This window comes from Anomalospiza imberbis, chromosome 1 (assembly GCF_031753505.1).
Source record: "Anomalospiza imberbis isolate Cuckoo-Finch-1a 21T00152 chromosome 1, ASM3175350v1, whole genome shotgun sequence".
Classification (NCBI taxonomy): Eukaryota; Metazoa; Chordata; class Aves; order Passeriformes; family Viduidae; genus Anomalospiza; species Anomalospiza imberbis.
The window spans coordinates 12,220,578-12,239,470 of record NC_089681.1 but is presented as its reverse complement, the minus strand read 5'-3'; the positions used below and the strand labels follow the sequence as shown (position 1 = coordinate 12,239,470).

At 41.2% G+C, this 18,893-nt stretch overlaps 2 protein-coding genes across 8 annotated transcripts in view; one reads left to right on the top strand and one right to left on the bottom strand.

The window, feature by feature from the left end:
• ATAD2 (ATPase family AAA domain containing 2) overlaps positions 1 to 18,893 on the bottom strand; it is a 158,523-nt gene that overhangs the window by 16,452 nt on the left and 123,178 nt on the right. The window contains exons 1-14 of one of the 3 annotated variants that reach the window (XM_068181775.1): positions 13,920 to 14,048; positions 9,400 to 9,539; positions 8,840 to 8,889; positions 7,288 to 7,441; positions 6,157 to 6,253; positions 5,659 to 5,707; positions 5,208 to 5,318; positions 4,657 to 4,735; positions 3,623 to 3,715; positions 2,584 to 2,692; positions 2,245 to 2,360; positions 1,399 to 1,573; positions 680 to 768; positions 180 to 339 (exon numbers count right to left, since the gene is read on the bottom strand). In XM_068181775.1, the coding sequence (XP_068037876.1) occupies positions 180 to 339; positions 680 to 768; positions 1,399 to 1,573; positions 2,245 to 2,360; positions 2,584 to 2,692; positions 3,623 to 3,715; positions 4,657 to 4,735; positions 5,208 to 5,318; positions 5,659 to 5,707; positions 6,157 to 6,253; positions 7,288 to 7,441; positions 8,840 to 8,889; positions 9,400 to 9,488 (1,371 nt within the window). In that variant the 5' untranslated portion in view covers positions 9,489 to 9,539; positions 13,920 to 14,048. Of the gene's footprint in view, positions 1 to 179; positions 340 to 679; positions 769 to 1,398; positions 1,574 to 2,244; positions 2,361 to 2,583; positions 2,693 to 3,622; positions 3,716 to 4,656; positions 4,736 to 5,207; positions 5,319 to 5,658; positions 5,708 to 6,156; positions 6,254 to 7,287; positions 7,442 to 8,839; positions 8,890 to 9,399; positions 9,540 to 13,427; positions 13,777 to 13,919; positions 14,049 to 18,893 lie in introns of those variants that run through there. The other 2 variants (XM_068181766.1, XM_068181783.1) reach the window with 2 other exon arrangements.
• The window catches only part of NTAQ1 (N-terminal glutamine amidase 1), a 34,357-nt gene continuing 29,359 nt past the window's right edge, over positions 13,896 to 18,893 (top strand). For 2 of the 5 annotated variants that reach the window (XM_068182015.1, XM_068181986.1), the window contains exons 1-5: positions 13,897 to 14,109; positions 14,290 to 14,389; positions 15,054 to 15,104; positions 17,117 to 17,265; positions 17,596 to 17,720. In XM_068182015.1, the coding sequence (XP_068038116.1) occupies positions 14,036 to 14,109; positions 14,290 to 14,389; positions 15,054 to 15,104; positions 17,117 to 17,265; positions 17,596 to 17,720 (499 nt within the window). In that variant the 5' untranslated portion in view covers positions 13,897 to 14,035. Of the gene's footprint in view, positions 14,110 to 14,289; positions 14,460 to 15,053; positions 15,105 to 16,616; positions 16,675 to 17,116; positions 17,266 to 17,595; positions 17,721 to 18,893 lie in introns of those variants that run through there. The other 3 variants (XM_068182022.1, XM_068182006.1, XM_068181996.1) reach the window with 3 other exon arrangements.

Here is an 18,893-nt window from a genome sequence, read left to right as displayed (position 1 = left end):
ATCCAGTGCCAGGTCTGCCCTCCACAGTACAGCACAGTCTCTCCAGTGAGCCCTCTTTTGTCCAAGCAGTACAATACTGAGGAGACTTTTACTGTTCCACGATCCTGCTGTGTTGCAGGCGTTTGTTACAAAGATGGACTCTGCCACATTAAGCACTGAGGTTGAGTTGAAGTTCTGACCTCTTTATTTGGCAAGCTGAAGAGAAACTCTCGATCAAAGCGTCCCGGTCTTCGTAAAGCAGGATCTATAGAATCCAGCCTGTTGGTGGCTCCAATTACCACAACCTCTCCTCTGCTGTCTAAGCCATCCATAAGTGCCAGAAGTGTTGATACAACAGAGCTAAGAGAAGAATACAGTTTTTACTCAGCAGTTAATTTTCTTCAATTCCATATAATCACCAGTGTCGCTCAGAAAGGAGAAGCTTTTATTGATAAAATGCTGACTAGAAGAAGACAAATCATTTTAAGATATAACAAAATAGATAAGGTAACACAGGCCTCGTGGTGGTAGCAAGTTTAGTGAATTGTTTTTAATTACTATTTAAAGATTATCTGAAATTAAGTAGTACTGAATTACTAGTTTTCAGGATAAATTAATGTGTCACATCAAGTTAAATAGGTTGTGGTCTTCTTTCCACAAAGATCAAGCAACTTCTCTGTTGATAGAAAACATGCCCTACCTATGAACTTGGTCTTGTTTACTGGACCGTACAGGAGCAAGACCATCAATCTCATCAAAGAAAATAATTGAAGGTCGCATCTGGTAGGCCTACAGTGAAAACAGAAGAATATTGACATCAGTAAAACAGCACTGTTTGGAGGAGAAATGCACAAACAACACTGTGGTTATAAAGTCACTGGAAGTAGATTTTTTCAGACCAGCATCAGGGATTTCTACTGATTGATCTTAAGTAGTGAAGTGTCATGAGTAACAGAAGGCAGGAATATAGGTCAACCCACTGAGATGGGTGACAGGAAACAAATCACACCACTGGTTTTTACAGCTATTTGGCAACCACCAAGAACAGAGCTGGGATTTAACTGTCTGACAGATTCTGGAAGCAACCTTTGTTACCAATTTCAAAGTGCTTTCAGCCTACATTTATTTTCCTCTGATCAAAAATCACCACTTCATGAAACCTTTTTTGCAGCTGTTTGGATTTTTCTTTCCTGAGGCAAGGAGTTGGGGGTGTGTGTTGCTTTGCAAGGTTCTCTTGACTGCTTTACTAACTTTTCCTAATAATCTCAAGACTTCCAGCCTCTAAAAATGTTACTGAAAAATGAAAACATGACAATCCCACTTCAATGGAAGGAGTTGAGAAAAAAAAAAAAGAATTGCTCTTGACCACAGAAAGTTAGTTACAACTCAGACAGAACATAATGCATTGTTTCAACCTACCTGATCAAATAACAAACGAAGCTGTCTTTCCGATTCCCCGACCCATTTACTCAGGCAGTCAGCACCTTTTCTCATAAAAAAGGCTACTCTCCTGTCACCTTGGCTACATTCATTAGCAAGTGCACGAGCAACCAACGTCTTTCCAGTCCCTGGTGGGCCATAGAATAGACAACCTCTGCAATTAAAAAAAATTAACATAAGAAAAGTATCGTACAAAAGTACCTGGGAGCACCCTCATCCCTGAAGCACACAACTGTTCTCTCTTAAAGCTCTCTTCATTTTCTGTTATACTTTTAAGTTACTGAAAACAAAGAATCTGAAGTCCTATTTCAATATACCATGACTGAGTGTTGATGGCCTAGAATATATAAATCTAACAATTAAATCTCTAATAAATTCATTTCATAACACAGAACCCATTCAGCTGTGTAAAAAGTGGACAGATGCATTTTTAGCCCAAGCACAGCAAGGTTCTAGTTAAAAGTCCAATCAATTGGAAAGCTGATAATGGAACTTTTGAAAAAAAAAGTTGGTGGGAGAGACAATTGGACATCCACAAAACAAAACAGCAGATGACTACCACTTACAGGCTGATCAAGTCCACTTGCATGTAGAACTCAAAACCACTCCGTCTCCCCGTTTTTGAAGGCAAGACACCTTTAAAACAGTCTCACCACACTGCAAATCTTTCAACCTACATATACATGCTGGATTCTCTCATTTTTTAAAACATTACTTTTACTTACACTTAAAATTCTGAAGCATGGAAACATAACAGTATTTCAGTTGAATATTTTTCTGAAAATAGGTGAATTAGAATTTAGAGTTTTGAATTGCAACTCTTACCTTGGAGGTTGAATTTTGAACCTCTCAAAGACTTCTGGATAAAGCAATGGAAAAACAACCATCTCTTTTAAAGCGGAAATGTGGTCAGCAAGACCACCAACACCATCAAATCTTACCTAAACATGAAGACAACAGAACACATTTCAGATGTTAAAGCTGCAAGCTGGAGAAAGTTCTATCAGAAATTAGATGTCAACACAAAGGAAACATTCATGCCAATTTTTAAACTGCTTGAAACAAAACTGTAAGCCAAGGCAGTTATAGATAGCATATTACTGTACAAAAGCTTTCATAATCACTGAAAATGTCTCACTGACACAATGAAGTAAAAACACTTACTGAACAATCTATTTGCACTGGATCAACATCTGCCAGACTTGCTCCGATTTTCATGCGATCTTTGTGAGCTCCCTTTAAGTCACTTTTCCGAAAGTTGACAGGAAGAGACCTGATTTGAATTAAGGGGAAAAAGAAAGGTGCTTTCTAACTTACAATGTGGATTTTTGATTTCCTAATAGCAAGTGAATGCAGAAGATCTTGTAAATGAGTGTAAACTTCCTGAATTGTTAAATATTCATCCCAGCTGTTTTATGCTTTATGACGGTGAGTAAAGAAAGGAAAAAATGGTCACTCCAGATATTAAACTGAGTTAATTATTTTAACAACTCTTAGCACTTTATAAATATACATGCCATTTAACAGATCATATGTAGGAATACAAGCTTAAAACAAGATATTCCTTATTTGAAGACCTTGGACTGACAATGATTAGTGTGAGGAAGAAAACGGCCCCTCCTGACCCCCAAACACACTGATACTTTTCAAATACTTTTAACCTCTATATTCAAAAATTTACAGCCCAAAATGATACTTATTTCAGCTGGTTTGAACATTATAAAGGCTGCCTGTCACTGCCAGTCCTTCCCAAGGCCCCTGGAACCTGTGTGCTAATAGACTACTCTGAAAGAAATCTGAGACATCAGGCTGAAAACGTATCTGTTAGACTGTTACTAAAATAGTTTTTCTAGAGCATTTGTTAAGAAACCCAATACCCTCTATTCCTCTCGTTTCCTCTATTTATAGCATCCTCTGTTATAGTCGCTTTCTCTCTGAATCAGCCACTGTAAAGCACAGGAGCTGCAGAATTTTACATTAAGAAATTTCATCAGTGTTGCTAGCCCCCTTCCCACCTAGAAATCAAACTGCTTATTAAAATCAATTCTAAAAATCCAGCTGTAGAGAGTCCAGTTATATCAACAGATACAATTCCCAGAATTTTAAAACTGAACAAGATGAAGATGGTAACACTTCACAGTTAGGAAGATGTAAAGTCCTCCCAAGCAGTCTCTTTCCTCCCCTGTTCTTCAAATGCATTAACCTTCTTAAATTTCTGTTCTTCCTCTGCCTCTCAAAATCCTCTTCATCATCAGATGACGAAGAGGAATCACTGCTGGGGACTGTGTGTCTCCGTCTGCAAACATTCAAACAAACAATTAATAAAATTAAAATAAACAGTAAGTAATATCAAAATTGAAGTGAACACTATCTCAGTTTACTTTGAGATCTACTAAATATCCAGATTATTGTACTCCTTATGAATCTAATTTCAAACTATATTATGCGATTTTCCTAATGACAGCAAAATTTCATTTTTATTAGGAAGGTAAAATGTTTAACCCGTGTGCAAGAAAATTTCTTAACCAAGTTACTCTTTTTGTCCACAAGCTCTCACCAACAAATCAAGTTTCACTTAGCATTATGTATCTACTCTGTGAAACACCAACATCCTAATTTCAAAACCTGATTTCAAAACTGTCCTTCCATAACTGCCTAATTTCAAGGATGCTAAATAAAGCGCTCCTATCTAGCAAGGAGTGGCATTCAACACTTGCAGGATGCTAAACCTATTTGTCATTACTATTGCAATTTTTAAGTTAGAATTTCATTTAGCATTTTTCTTGCTTTAAAGTATAGTTTCATACAGAAACTGGAACTGATTCCAAGAGACACCAGATTCAGTACCTGAGTGATTAAAAAAAATTCATTAAAACTTCCATTCTCTAACTAAATTGTTTTTACTTTTAAGAAAATAATTTGCATTCCTCAAGATATAACAGTCTGAGATTTTCAGAGGGAGATTTTGGCTTCAATTCCAGAACAAATTCAGTTACACAATCTCAGCCATAACCCTCATAATCACCACAAAAACAGCATTTTCTAATAAAGTCTAATGGCCAGTGAAACAGATGGGCTTTCCCGCAATATTTGCTTTATTTATACCCTCAGACTACCACAGCAATAACCTTAGTGTTAATAACTAATTACCAAGAGTCCAAAAACCCTTGAAAGCAGTATTCAGTCATGTGACTGACAGCACTACTAAGAAAGAATTATCACTAACCAAACTTATACCTGTTAGTTCCCTTGCATGAATCTCTCTGTCTGATAGGTGAAGACCTGTCTGAAAAGTACATCTTACGTTGTCTTGGTTCTGTTGAAAGTAAAAAAATTGGAACAACGTTATAAACAAGTTTAAGAGAAAGCAGGATTCTAAAAGAGGGAGAGAATGGGATGTGTAATGTGTATCACCCATCTCTAAGTTCTGGGGAAGTTTCAAGGGTGGGGAGAAAGGTTGTTTTTTAAAATCAGTGCACAATAAAAGCAAAAACATACACACCTGAATTTTAAGAACTGAAAACCACAAGAATAAGGTCATAAAGTCTGTTTAATTACTATTCTTTCAAGGGTACATAGGCAGAATTTTTATTGAAAAACAATAATAAGGATGCCAAAAAGCAAATAAATAGAATGCACAGAGGCTATATGCATTTAACAAAACTGCCGGTAAGATATCTGAATAGAAGTTGAGTGAGTGTATGTATTTTCCTTCTTAAAAAACCCCACAACACTCTCACTTCCATGCAAGAAGTTAGCTCTTAAGACAAGTTGTGCCTATAACCTACTTTGCAATGGAGCTTGATAGCGCTCAACAGTTTTCCTCTGCCGAAAGGAGTAACGCTTTCGAGTGTCTTCACCATCATCTTCTTTGGCTTCGCTTTCTTCTGAGGAACCCCCTGCACATCAACATTACAATGCACTGTTTAAGTACTGTTGCAAATTATATTAAATTCAGAATGCACTACATCACATGTATTTCTACCAGTCCACAACCTTTCCTGCCATAAGCGCTTTGGATAAACAACAACTTCTCTTTTCCTCTGAAAACTTGTTTTGAGCTCACTATAGTACAGCCCTAGAGTCTGTGACTGTGGCTTCTAATGTCAGTAGCAGCACAAATTCTTTTCAATACATGAAAAATACCCAGTAGTTAATCCCCCCTCAATTATTTAAGACAAAGCTTTTGGCTAGAACACAGTCAAGAAAACTTAAAACAGGCTTATACAACAATGCTACCTTGATTATCAGCTATTTCTTCATCAGTCCTTTCCATATCAAGGCTTTCCTTAAAAAAATAAAAAAGAAATATGAAAGACCAGTCACAAATAAGCAGAAAACCTGTGGGCGTATTTGATGTCTATACAGTATCATTATCAAGGCACTCCATATACACAGAAGATTTAATTATTGTACAGCAAGAGAGAACAGGAACATAATTCTGGAAACCAGGATTAATAAGATTAATAACAAGGGTTTCCACTCTAAAATAGGAATGCAGATCCAAACAAAAAAAAAAAAAAATCTATGATAGCAGGCTAAGATGACGTTTAGAAAACAAAGTGACTGCCATTCAAAAGGACAGTGGACTAACATAATTTAATAAAGCAAAACTGCAAGAGTAGAAATATGACTGCTGTCTATTATTTAAACATGAGATCCTCTGGGGCAGGGAAATCATCTCCCTATGTTAAATACTCTACTTATATAAAAACAGCAAAATAAATTAGTATCTACTTCTTCTGTGTCGTGGAACTCCTCCAGGTCTCCCATCCTTCGCCGTCTACGCATCTTCTCCATGTCATCCATTTTTTGCAAGACTGCTTCTGCAGTACTAAGGTACAAAGTTGATGAAAGCAAAAATAGGCAAGTGCAGAAAAAGCCTATTTAGAACAGCACACAACCATCATATTTTAATACAGCGTGCACAGTGCAAGTCATTGACACTTAGCTAAATTTTTTAATGCTACTTAAAAATTAGGTCAAATGTTTACTTTTTTATAGAGAGAATTAAGAACAAATGTATGAGTATGTCCAAGTATATGCATATGCAAGTATATGCATTGTTTTTAGAATTATTTCCTCCTCTTGATGAACACAGTAAAAAACTCCAACTATTTTAGTAGGAAAAAAGAATTCTCAAGATCACAGTAAATTAACAAAGAAATTATGGCAGTTGTTCATAGCACTTAGGTTGCTCTGCATGATAGCACTGAGTCACTTGGTTCACAGCCTTCTTCAGACAACAGATTGCGTCTCTACACTGCTATTTAAATTTCACGTTGATTTTCAATGACTACTTATGCTAGACACAACGTCTTACTGCTGTTACACTTTGCAAACCTTTCAGAAAACAAATTTCATTTTGGGCTTCACAGAGTGAATTAAGCCACAGACAGGCAGAAACACTTGGATTGCTTCATTTTGCCAGTGTCCAACTTTCCCTAGTATCTTAAGTTAAATCTACTAAAAGTCATAATGTAAACTGATTGTTTTGGTTCACAACACATAAACCAACCCAGCCCATACATACCAGACCAGGTTGCTCAAAGCCCCAACCTGACCTTGAACACTTCCAGGGAGGGGGCATCCACAGCTACTCCAGGCAACCTATTTAAGTGCCTCACCACCCTCACAGTAAATAATTTCTTCCTAACATCTGATCACTCAGATATAGCACATACATAGCAGCTCATAGGAAGTCTCAGCCTAACCAGTGAATGCAAATAGCTCTTGCTGCTATTTGCTACCTTTTCCTGTTGTCAAAAGAAGGAGAAAGTTCCTAACCAATATTTTGCCATAGTACAAAGGGTTGCTAATAAGGCTCATGGTAGTAGCTTTGCAAGATGGTGAGAAAAAGCTCCTTACTTTGTTATAAGTTTGTCAAACAAAACAGATTCATTTGTATTGGTGTAACGGTTTTGTCGAAGTCTGCAGCTGCGGCGAACCTCCAAATCTCCATTTTCTTCATGGACTTGCTCTGCAGCTTTTGTATCAGCTCTGGTCTTCAGTGTTCTGGACACTAAAATGCAATAATACATAAACATTTCTGTGATGGAAAATATGTCAGTCCCTTTATTTCACTCTTGTTCTAGGAAAATGTAAAACCCCCCACCTTTTATTTAAAAAAATTAAATACTGGATTGAAAGTTATTTTCATGATCACAGCATTCAACTTAAAATACTTCTGCTTAAACTACATATTTAAAAGTCTGATTTGTATAGCAGCTTTTTAGTAGACTGGAAAGCCAAGCTGATTAAAACAAACACCCAGCTTTTGTTCCACGTAGGAGGCAAATTTATTCCAGTTAGCTCTCTCCGCAAAAGTGAAAACAACAAATGCCTACCTCTAAGGTGTTTTCCCTCCATTCATGTAAAATTTATCTAACAGTGTTTTCTAAAAATTGCTTATGTGAGAGGTCTCTTCTAAAGATGCCTGGTTTTGGTACACTGTCTAAGCATACATAATTTTCATTTTCTGCACCATGACACAAAAACCCTAGAAGACAAGAAATGCCTCAAGATAAACTCGTCAATGTAAAGAACTCAAAACCACAAGAACTAAAGCAAGAGCTCTGCTTTCTTTAAAAGAGATCTGCCCAATATTTACCAGATAGCATCCTTTGCTACGGATTCATTACTTGTACTATCATTACAATAGTTAAGAGAGGTCAGTGAGAGTAACAGATGTACCACCGTGCCATTTTAAATACAGGTAGGTAGGTTTGATCTCATCACCACCAACTATAAACCTGACTTTGAGCTCAGTAAATAATAATTTACATTGCCCAAGAAGAACTTGAGTTACTACACACAAAGTGCATTTTGGGTCCCTTCCCACATTCAGCCTGTACCTGGCACAGTGCTGCCTGGAGCTAAAGAATTTTCCCAGCTGCCACAAAGTGGCCTCAAAGCACCAAGCTTGCTTATGTACTCAGCATGACAAGTTGGTTCAGAGGTGAAATGCTCAACTTCAGGACACCTTCCCCACACTAGTGTGCATCTCATGACTGAATTACTTGATAACAGACTTGTGTACAGTACTGCAATATCCCCTCCTACCTGAAAGACTGATTTATAGTTAACATGCAAAGGTAACCAGTTCTGCAGATGCCAGAAAATCACTGACACAAAGAAACATGAGCCAAGGAACTGATTCTTTAAGGCCTAAAAATTCAGGAATTCACACTGCATGCTTCCCAAGCCTGAAAGGAATTATTAGCATCTCCTCCTATTTGCACCTACATCTTTTCAAAAAACTCACTGGAAATTCCTATCTTTGTTATATCTATTCCCACAGGTGATTTTGGCTGATGAGTTCAGACATTTCTGGGGCCAAGGAAAATGGACAAAATGACCAAATGCAATCCTTCTCAGAAAGCTGGTTAAAAATGAATCCTAAGGAATTATCACTACTTACCTTCTTTATAGTCTTCCTTTTTTGGGCCTGATTTTGGCTTTGCCAACTGCCTACATTAAGAAAGAGAGGAGAAGAAAGGAGAACAGAATTGTATTAGAAGCACTGTACAAAAGTATTGAATCACATTGCATTGCACATTTCCCCCTCAGCACTGGGGAACTTTAATCTGGTGCTCTATGTCATGCAAAGAAAAGCCTGTAGACTCCAGGGAAGATCTGGATCCCAAGTCTGCTGTGTACCATATGCACGCAGCTCTCTAAGGACAGTTATTTCACATCTTGCTCATCTTGATGTCTCAACAGAGCAGGTAATATCTCAGTAACCAAAGTGAAGGAGAGATCTCCAAGGACCTGGGAGGAGATACATGCCTTTTATAGAAGCAGAACACTTTTACTAAGAAGAGTGTTTCTAGTCCTAAGACACTGACACATTAACATATTCATATTCCCTTGTGGGTTTTTAGCTGTAGATTTATCATGATGTGACTCACTGTGCATGCTTTCACTTTTGCTTTTCATTCTGTGGCTTAAATAGAGATTGAACACCGAGAAATACAATACCTCGAAAAGTGTCGATTGACATTTTCACTTAATATTTCCATGCTTTTGTCAAAGCTAGAATCTGAACAGCGCTGCATGTTTTTTCTCATCGATCTTAAAGAGTGTCCATTGAAACATTCAATGTTGCCAGAGGAAAATTTCTAGGAAAAGAAGGAAGAATGTATTTATCTGAACCACCTGTTGCCTCATTTGATCAAGTTTAGTCTGTTACACTCCTGATTCAAGAGAGTTGCAACTAATGGCAGGGAAACCTCTAACCACTTCTGCATCAAGAAGTAGCTCTGATGAAAAAAACACACCAGATTTCCAAAAAAAACCCAGAATCTTTGATTTCAAATTTGGTTCAGTGACCCCAGTAATCAAAATCTCACCTATAATGTGCAGTTGTTCCGCCCCTTGAGAAGGGCCAAAAATTGCACTACAAAATGAGGGGTTTGGGGCAAAAAACACCCAAAACAACAACCAACCAAATAAGCAAAACAATAGAGAAAGAGGAAAGCCCCTCTGCTTGCTTTGGATCAGCTGATGGACTGTGTCACTCCTTGTCTCCGAAGGGACACCTTTAGGTGAGCTTTGTGCTTCCCAATTGTCTTGGAGCAGACCTGGGAATATTCACTTAGATCTACTGCTAATAGATCTGTCACTATTCCTTCTGTAACAGCACATATTAACACTCTGTAGCTGGTGCATTTACCACCAGCAATTCAGAATCTGCTTTCCTGTCACTTCAATCACCAGCACTATTTGCCAGTCTGGATCCTTTAAGTTCCTGCTGAACTCAGCCAGGCAGATAGTGTCCAATGGGCTATAATCAGACCTTAGGTCCAGCTGCAGCCAGCTCTTCTGATCTCTGAGAAGCAGCTGGAGCCTAAGGGGGTTCATTTCTGCTAGATTTCTATAGCTTTAATGCAACAACAAAAAAAATCCTAGTATTGTTTCTGTTTCATTTATAATGGCATTCAGAGGCATATAAAAAGACTTCTTTCCAGAGGGTAGCATTTATCCACAGAAAACCAAAGGGAACTCAGGACAGAGATCTTCATGGATGTTCATCTTGTTCACATTGATGTTTCTGCAAGGAGGATGCTATTGACTTGTACTGTGTGAGGAAAGCTGTGATGACTGCGGGAAGCAGCTTGTTCCATTTACAACTGAAGGTCTCATTGCGAGTATGCCAAACTAAATCTCATACTAAAAAGGGCAGAAAACAGACTGGATTTTTCTACTTCTTCACACTAATGTTACCAAGCAGTAATTCCACTGATTGATGGAGATGATGAGTGAAGAAGGACCACAAAGATGTCGAGAGGTTATGCAGGGAGAAAATTACCAGGGCCACAGCCCAAACAGAATTTAATCTGACTACTGCTGTAAAAGACGACACAAAACATTTTTAAAAATACATCAGCAAGAAAAGGAAGACTAAAGAGAATCTCCATCCTTCACTTGTTGCACAGGCAAACACATGGCAATGCATGAGGAAAAGGCAGAACTACTTTGCCTCAATCTTCAACAGTAAGACCAGCAGTCCTCGTGATACTCAGACAGGGACAGAGAGCAGAATGAAGCCCCCATAATCCAGGAGGAAACAGTCAGTGACCTGCTACACCACTTGGACACCCACACTTCTGCAGGCCCCAATGAGATCCCACAGCACTAAGTGCCACATCCAGTTACTCCTTGACCACTACCAGGGGTGGTAACGCCACTTTCCCTGCGCAGCCTGTTCCAAGACTCAACCACCTTTTGTGAAAAATTTCTTCCTGATGTCCAACCTGAACCTTTCCTGGTGCAGCCAGAGGCTATGTCCTCTTGGCCTGTCACAGGTTACCTGAGAGGAGAGATTGATCACCCACAACCTCCTTTCAGGTAGCTGTAGAGGGTGATAAGATCTTCCCTGAGTCTCCTTTTCTCCAGCTTAAATACCCTCACCTCTCATCTGCTTTTCATATTACTTACTTTCCAGACCTTTCCCAGCTCTGTAGTCTTTCTCAGGACACATTCTAACACCTCAATGTCTTTCTTGTCATGAGAGGCCAGAACTAGACACCGGATTCAAGGTATGGCCTCACCACTGCCGAGCACAGCAATCACTGTCCTGGTCCTGCTGGCCACATTGTTTCTGATACAGGTCAGAATGCCCAGATAAAAAGGGAACTCTGGAGCACACTGCCCTCAAATATAGGTCACAAGAACAAACTTGTTCAGCTTTGGGAATTATAACCCTCCAACTAGGGTTATAGACCTGGAGATACAGGGCTTCTAAAGGGCTAGCAGCCACTTTGGATCTCACTGCCAGACTCACTCATGAAACTTAATGGGACTGGAAACCTGGAAGAGAATAAAACCAGCAAATGTTTGATAACCTTATAACTCCTGTTGTATGCTTCTTACTGTCTAGGGATGAAATGAGCTGAATAACGACATATGCTGGTATCAGAAAAAAAACCCAAAAGCTGCCACTACCACGTCCTTGCACATCAAGACAGGAAAGAGGCATCAGGACTTGAACATGAAGCTAGCACCAGTTCTCATGATCTCTCTCAGATGGAGCACTTCTACATTATCTCAACAGTTAAAACCCCCAGCAGAGCCCAGCATCCTACAAATGGGGTGATGACTTCACGCTCAAAGTACAGGAAAGGTCTACAAAAAGGAAGGAAAAAAACCCCAAAAAACAAACAAACCCAAACAAAAGAACAACCTTGCAACCAGTTTCATAACAACGATTCTGCTTTGGTTTCAGGGATGACTCTACATTTAGTTTCCTCATTCCTGTTTTCCACACTGAGAACACATGCCAGCAGTGTTATCTGCCTAATGCTGCACAGCCTTCTCTCCTGGGCAAAGGCTGAACGAGCTCCTGACAACCATTTCTAGTGGAAACTGCAAAAACAAAGCAGTGATCTTTAAGAAGATTCCACGACTCTTTGTAAGGGGGGGTAAAAAAACCCACCACTGCAAGGACTTTTCCCTTTTTAATTCAGTAGTCTTGAATGGCACAAAATATAAAATATAAAATTAATTCATACAACTGAGACTCCTGAAAGACTTCTGCTGGAAGGAAACAGAGTCTTTGAGAAGCATCACTCCAAGGTAGGGCTCCCCTGAAGAGCAGACCACTTCTGAGTCGGATCTGGTCTGCCTTTATTTGTCACAGAAATGCAGGACAGCCTGCAGAGTAGAGCCTGACTTAGAAATAGCAGAGGAAAGTTTTAGTTTTTTGAAAGCTATGTTAAAAACAATAGAAAGTGAAATTATTCAGTTGTTACAGCTGCAATGCTAAGATGCAGAGAGCACAGGCCACTTGGTATCTGTCCTTTACCATCTTCTAGTAGGGCAGATCAAGATTATAGAAAGCTCCAAGTAACATTTTCACTGGTTTAGGTTATGCACTTTATTAAAGTACAAATGAGCCCCGATTTCTAAACATTTTCTTCTTTAGAGCATCCAAAGTCTATTTGGATACAATTGACCAAGGAGTACTTTAGCAGGCCCTTCGGGCCAACCAGAACGCACTCAGAGGTCCCATTATATTTCGTGTCCCGTCGGTTTTGATGCATTTTTGTCACCTAAACAGAGAGCGCTCTAAAAGCATTACTGCAACTAAAGCAAAGAGCTGTCTAAGATCTTTCCAAGGTAACTTTTTCAGATATGGAATTGAACCAAAATAAACGGGGATGGGGAATGACCACGAGGCGATGCAGGTTTGTATTCCCAAAGAGCGGCTCTCAGCACGCTGCCACGGCCCCCGGACCAGGGCTTGCGCCGAGCCCCCTTTTAGCCGCGGGCGGCCGGGAACGGAGGGCGGGCCGGCTGCTTCTTCACACACCCCCAGCCGCAGCCGCCTGCCCCAAACACTCGGTTCTCCCCTGTTTTCTCCCTCCACGGAACACCACTCCGCAGCGCGTTCTCCGCTGCTCCCAGCAGCTCCCGGCCAGCGGCGGCTCCTCCCCGCCGCCTCTCCGGGCCCGCAGCCCGGCGCGGCCCGCCAGGCCGTGCTCGCCCCACCCCCACCCTGCACTCACGGCCTCCTCGGCTCTCCTGGAGCCCCTGGATACCGCGGCCCTGGCGGACCCGGAGCGCGTCCATACGCGGTGGCTTCTGAGCGCGGGGGCCTCCAGGGAAATGAACTCGGAGCTGGAGTCCAGGAGGTCGAAGGGGGGCCGGCGACAGCGGCTGTCGCGGGCAGCCATGCGGGGCGGACGGGCAGCGCTGCTCCGCAGGACCACCATGGCGAGGGGGGACGCGGCCCCGCGCCCGCCGGCCGTGCGCGCCGCCCGGATCCCTCCGCCGCGCTCCCTCCCGCTCCGCTCGTCCCTGCGGCCGCTACTCCCGGCCCGCGCGGCGGAAGGGCACGCGGCGCACTGCGGCTCCCGCGCCCCAGACGTTTGGCGCCGAAAACTCGGAGCGCTGCGCCGGCGGCGCGGGGCGGGGCTGGCTCGGCGGCCCCGCCTCGTCCCGCCTCGTCCCGCCCTGCTCGGGGGTCCCTGCGCCTCCGGCCGCCGCTCCGGCCGTACCCGCGAAGTGCCCGCGCCGAGCCGGGATGGCTGCGGTTTCCTCGGGAACGGCCTAGCCGCTGCCGCCACCGGGCCCAGCGCTTCCTGCGCCGCCCTCAGCCCCGCTCAGACCGGCCATGGCGCGGCCCGAGGCCGGTTATGAGGCGGCGGTGCCGCCCCGCCCCGCCTGCACCTACACCAGCTGCTACTGGTAAGGGAGACGGGGACGGCCGAGCCGGTGCCCCTCGCACCGCCGTAAGGCGCCGGGACGGCCGGAGCCACCGGCGGGCATGGTGCGGCTGTGGGCTGGTCACACTCCTGGGCTCCTTTCTCGTCACGAAAAATGAAGTTGGAGGACAACAAAATAAATAACCGATTTTGTGTTTTGCAGCGAAGAAAATGTTTGGAAGCTTTGTGACTACATCAGGAGTCGGGATCGGTACCCTTTAGAAGAATTTTATGCTGTTTTCATATCCAATGATAAAAGGATGGTGAGTCAATGGGATGTGATCAGAGCCAGCTAGCGAAAGGCTCGGGCCTTCAGACCGCAGCCCAGTGTAGGTGAGAATGGTCCCAGCGATTCCGACCATAGCCCAGTGTTGGGGAGTGAGCCTTTAGCCCAGCCTGTAGGTGAGATACAGTCCAAACCCGTCTTGTAGCTCACTTTGGCTCAGAGGTGTGCCAACCACACCACGTGAGATCTGTTAATTATGCACTGCATTCAGGACAGTAGAATGAGGCATGGTGTCCCTGTGAGCTGTGGGAGTAATTCTGTCTGTAATCTGTCAATTTAGGAGAATAGTTATCTTTATGAAATCATAGAACCATTAATAATCATAAGGTTGGAGAAGACCTCTAAGACCATCAAGTCTAACTGTTAACCTGGCACCGCTATGTTCACCACTAAACTATATCCTCAAGTCTTTTGGGTGTTTTCAGGGATGGTGATTCCATCACACTTCTTTTTAATGTGGCCCCGAATAGTATCTCCAATGTCGTGCTCCTGAGAGAGAAACTAGAAAAAAATTTCTTACTTCAGGAGATATGTAAGCTGAGGAAATTGATAGGTTAGCAAAGAAATAGCCAATTTACCTGAAATGCATCTGTATTAATCTGAAAGGTTTTATTCACTTCAGGTTCATTTATAACTTTCAGATTCCACTCTGGAAGCAGAAATCTGGACATGGAGATGAGCCTGTTGTCTGGGTAAGGCATTCATTACTCTCAATTATTTTGAAGTGTGTGCCTCTGTAGTTGATAGCTGCAGGATCACGCATGGGCACGTAACAATCTGTTCCATCTGAGCATAAAGGAACACTTTTTACTCTGAGGGTGATGGAGCACTGGAGGAGGTTGCTCAGAGGGGTTGTGGAATCTCCATGCTTAGAGATTTTTAGCAGCTATCCAGACACAGTCCTGGGCAGTTTGCTTTAGGAGAGTGTCATTGAGCAAGAGGTTGGACCAGATGACCTCCTTAAGTCCCTTCCAACTTCACACATTGCATAGATTTGCATTCATATTTATAATTATTTTACAATAGATTTATAAATAGCCTAAATCTGGTGCTCCTTTGTACCATCCCTCATAAATTAATAGCAGGACAGTCAGTAAAACCTATAGGTGACAAGTCTTAATTAGAGTAAGAATGCATAATAGATTTGTGAAAACTATTATCTGGATATTGAGGCTGCCAACTCTGTAGTATTGTAGGTAGATGACTGTACTTGTAAGAAGTAGATGGATAAACATATTTATGTAGGCCTGCCAGGTGATAGAAGAGTGTAAGTTATATGTTTATTCAAGTGTCAGCAGTTAAGCTGACCCATAAACAGTGGCTTTGAAGTGTCATTTGATCAGTTAATGTAGTTCAGTAATTGCTGATGCAGAATTCCTTGGTATCATTATAGAGTCCTTTCAGTTATCTGGCACAGAAAAAACTATTTCTTGTGGCAATTTCTGTTTCTGAAGTTCTGCAGAGTAATCTGCAAACTTGTTAAGTTTTCTGATTTCTGAATCACTCACTTTCTTCCAAAATATTGGTAGCTTTACAGTACCAAAAAAAAAAGGTTTGGTTTAAAAAGAGATCCAAGTGCTACAGAGAAGACCTAAAAGGGAATAGCAGAGTCAAGAAAAGCCATGGCAGAATGTGGATGTCTCATAAAAATTAATGGGTTCAAAGGTCTTTTAACTTTGACATTTCAGTGGACGATAAGTTGTGTAAAGCTTGTAAACTAATTTTTCTTATACTCTCTAATGGGTTTTTCTAAATACTGTTGAATACAGCTGTTTATGTATATTGGTCTGGTGAAGTAGATTGGCCAAATCTTTTTAATTCAAATTTCATTGTCGTTTTAATATTGAGAGTGTCAAAAGACAGTGCTCAACCCGTTTTGTGAGTGGATTCAATGTAAATTTAAGTAAGTTGTTAAGGGCTACCTTCAATTTAATTTTGGAAAGCAGCAGTGCACATACCTGACACATAATGTCAGTAACTGCAGTGTCCTCAAACCTCCACCTGTGTTTCTTACAAGTTAAGGAGTAAAACTGCACTGAATAATCCAAAAGTCTTGATAAAATTGTTGCCTTGAAAAAGTGTGATGTAGTACCCACAGATAATTTCCTGTAGCAGCTCTTGAAGCTGGGAAAAAATGTCTTACTCCTGTGGTCCTCCTGATACGAGCTGTTCACTGGTTTTTCAGTGGTGTGCTGGTTTTTCAGGTGCTTCTGGCAGCTGAACACTCGACACTCAAATTCACAGACCGTGTTACTGCAACAGGTACAAAATCTCTTATTAGAAGAGATCACTAGGTAACTTTAATGTTATATCATTTTATCTTGTCAGTTTATTTATGACTGGGTCAAATAGAAAATGCTTAACCAAACAACTTTTGTGGTTTGGTGTGGAACATGAGAGAGATTTTCTGTTTTCTTAGGAATAGCGTATACTTCAGTTTGCTCTTTCAGCTTAAATCAAAGGAGACTGCAAAGAAATGTGGAGTATAGCAAGGTTTCTGGAAGAGTAGACGGGCAAGATAGACATTAGGAAATCTCTCTCCTGGTGCCAGAAATGTTACAGGCTTAATATTCAAGGACAGCAAGCAGGCTTTAAAAAATGGATCTGAACTTATGCTTTTAGGAATCCTTTTTTTTTTTAACACTCTCTGTGCCAGTTTCTTATTAACTGCTGTTGAACTAATGGCAATGCCCCTTCTTCCCAGGACTACCATGTTATTCTACTTCATCTTTCCAGTGGGGAGCAGAACTTCATTTATGATCTTGACACAGTGTTGCCGTTTCCATGTCCTTTTGATGTGTACAGTGTGGAGGCCTTTAGGTTGGATGACAGCCTTCGTCCACAGTTTCACAGGTGATGACATGAAATATAAAGACTATGGATGTTATTTCATGAAATCAAAGTTTAAATGCTTTTTGTGTATGCATAGTGACAGAAGGTTCTTTACTATACTCCAGTAAAATAAATGCATTGTGTTACTTTTCTAAAGCTCTTTGCCTTAGTCATCAAAAGCCCTTTTCTTTCCTACTGTAGTTTCATGTTAACAACTTGGCCCAACGTTGCTGGTTAGTGTATTTAATAACATTAGTGCTACTTGAGGAGAGGAAAGTGCTCTTATTCTGAGTGATTGGTGCAGTATTGTGTACATGCATCTTTTAATACAATTTTGCATTTTGTTTTTAGAAAAATCAGAATGATTGGAGCAGATTTGTACTTGAAGACATTTGCTTCAGACAGATCTCATATGAAGGATGCAAATGGAAAATGGCAGAAACCTCCTCCTCCATATCCTTGCATTGAAACTGCAGGTGAGCTCCCAGAACTCCTTCTTCCTGCTCACAGCGCTGAATGAAGTAGTTCAGGATGCACATGGGAAAAAAATAACTTCTATAACATTTGTCCAGCCAGCTTTTTACTTCAAATGGGAAAAAAATAGGGATATGAAGCATTTGGTACTCTCTTTTTTGAACACGTAGTCCAGCATGCCTTCTGGCATTTACTGGTATCAAACATTAGTTACTGATGCTCATAAACTGAGCAGAGAGTGAGAGGTAAGTAATACTGTTCTCTTGTTACAGCAGGGAACTGAAGCAGACAGACCAAATAACTTGCTTAGGGATCACAAAATTTTTCACACAGTGATTATACCACACTCTAGCAAACAGATCCCATTCTGGCAAAGTAGTGTTGGCAGGAGGAAGTTTTCAGACTCTGCTCAGTGTGGTGGGTTTGCCTGCATGAAATGTTTGAGGTTTCTGTACCACGTGGGTGGACCCCAGGATGCTTTAAGTCACTGGCAATCCGGCAAGTTTTTCCCTAAGCCTTAAGCCTCGTGTAAATGATAGTCTAGCTGATAGCCTCTGGGCCAGGCAGAGAGAGAGGTAGACTTGCCATCTATTCTGTAGAGCTGCTTAAAGCATTCTTATCACACAACATTTCAGCTCATTCTAATCATCTGTTTTTCAAGCTGAGTAACATTTGCTCTGTGTGTGTTTGTTCTCTCATTTTCTTCCAAGGAAAGCATGGTGATGTTTTGCTTTGAAAAAGTTTGAAAGAGTTATCATGTTACTGCTCTGCATGTTTGGTTTTGTTGATTTTTAATAATGCAGTACTGCTATGTGTTTATGTTAGAGAAGGTCAAAGAAACATGGTTCTGTCTTTATGTCCAAGTGGTTTTAAGTTGCTGGGAAATTCTCAGACTTTGCTTTGGCTTCTAAGGAAGCTTGGTGTTTCACATGAGTGCAGAAGTGAATTATGTCAGTGAGCAGGAACACAGATGTAGTCTTTGTTATGAGGCTTTAGGTGTTTTCTAAAGGTATTGTAGAGAGTGTAGGATTCCTGAACTACAGTGAATGGTTCTCTGTTAGCTAGAGCCTCATAGGTGCTGAGAACTTTTTTGTATGTGGAAACCTTGTTGTTTTGATAGCTGAGAGCTATCAAAACCTTGTTGTTTTGATAGCTGAGGAATATAGATGAGGTCA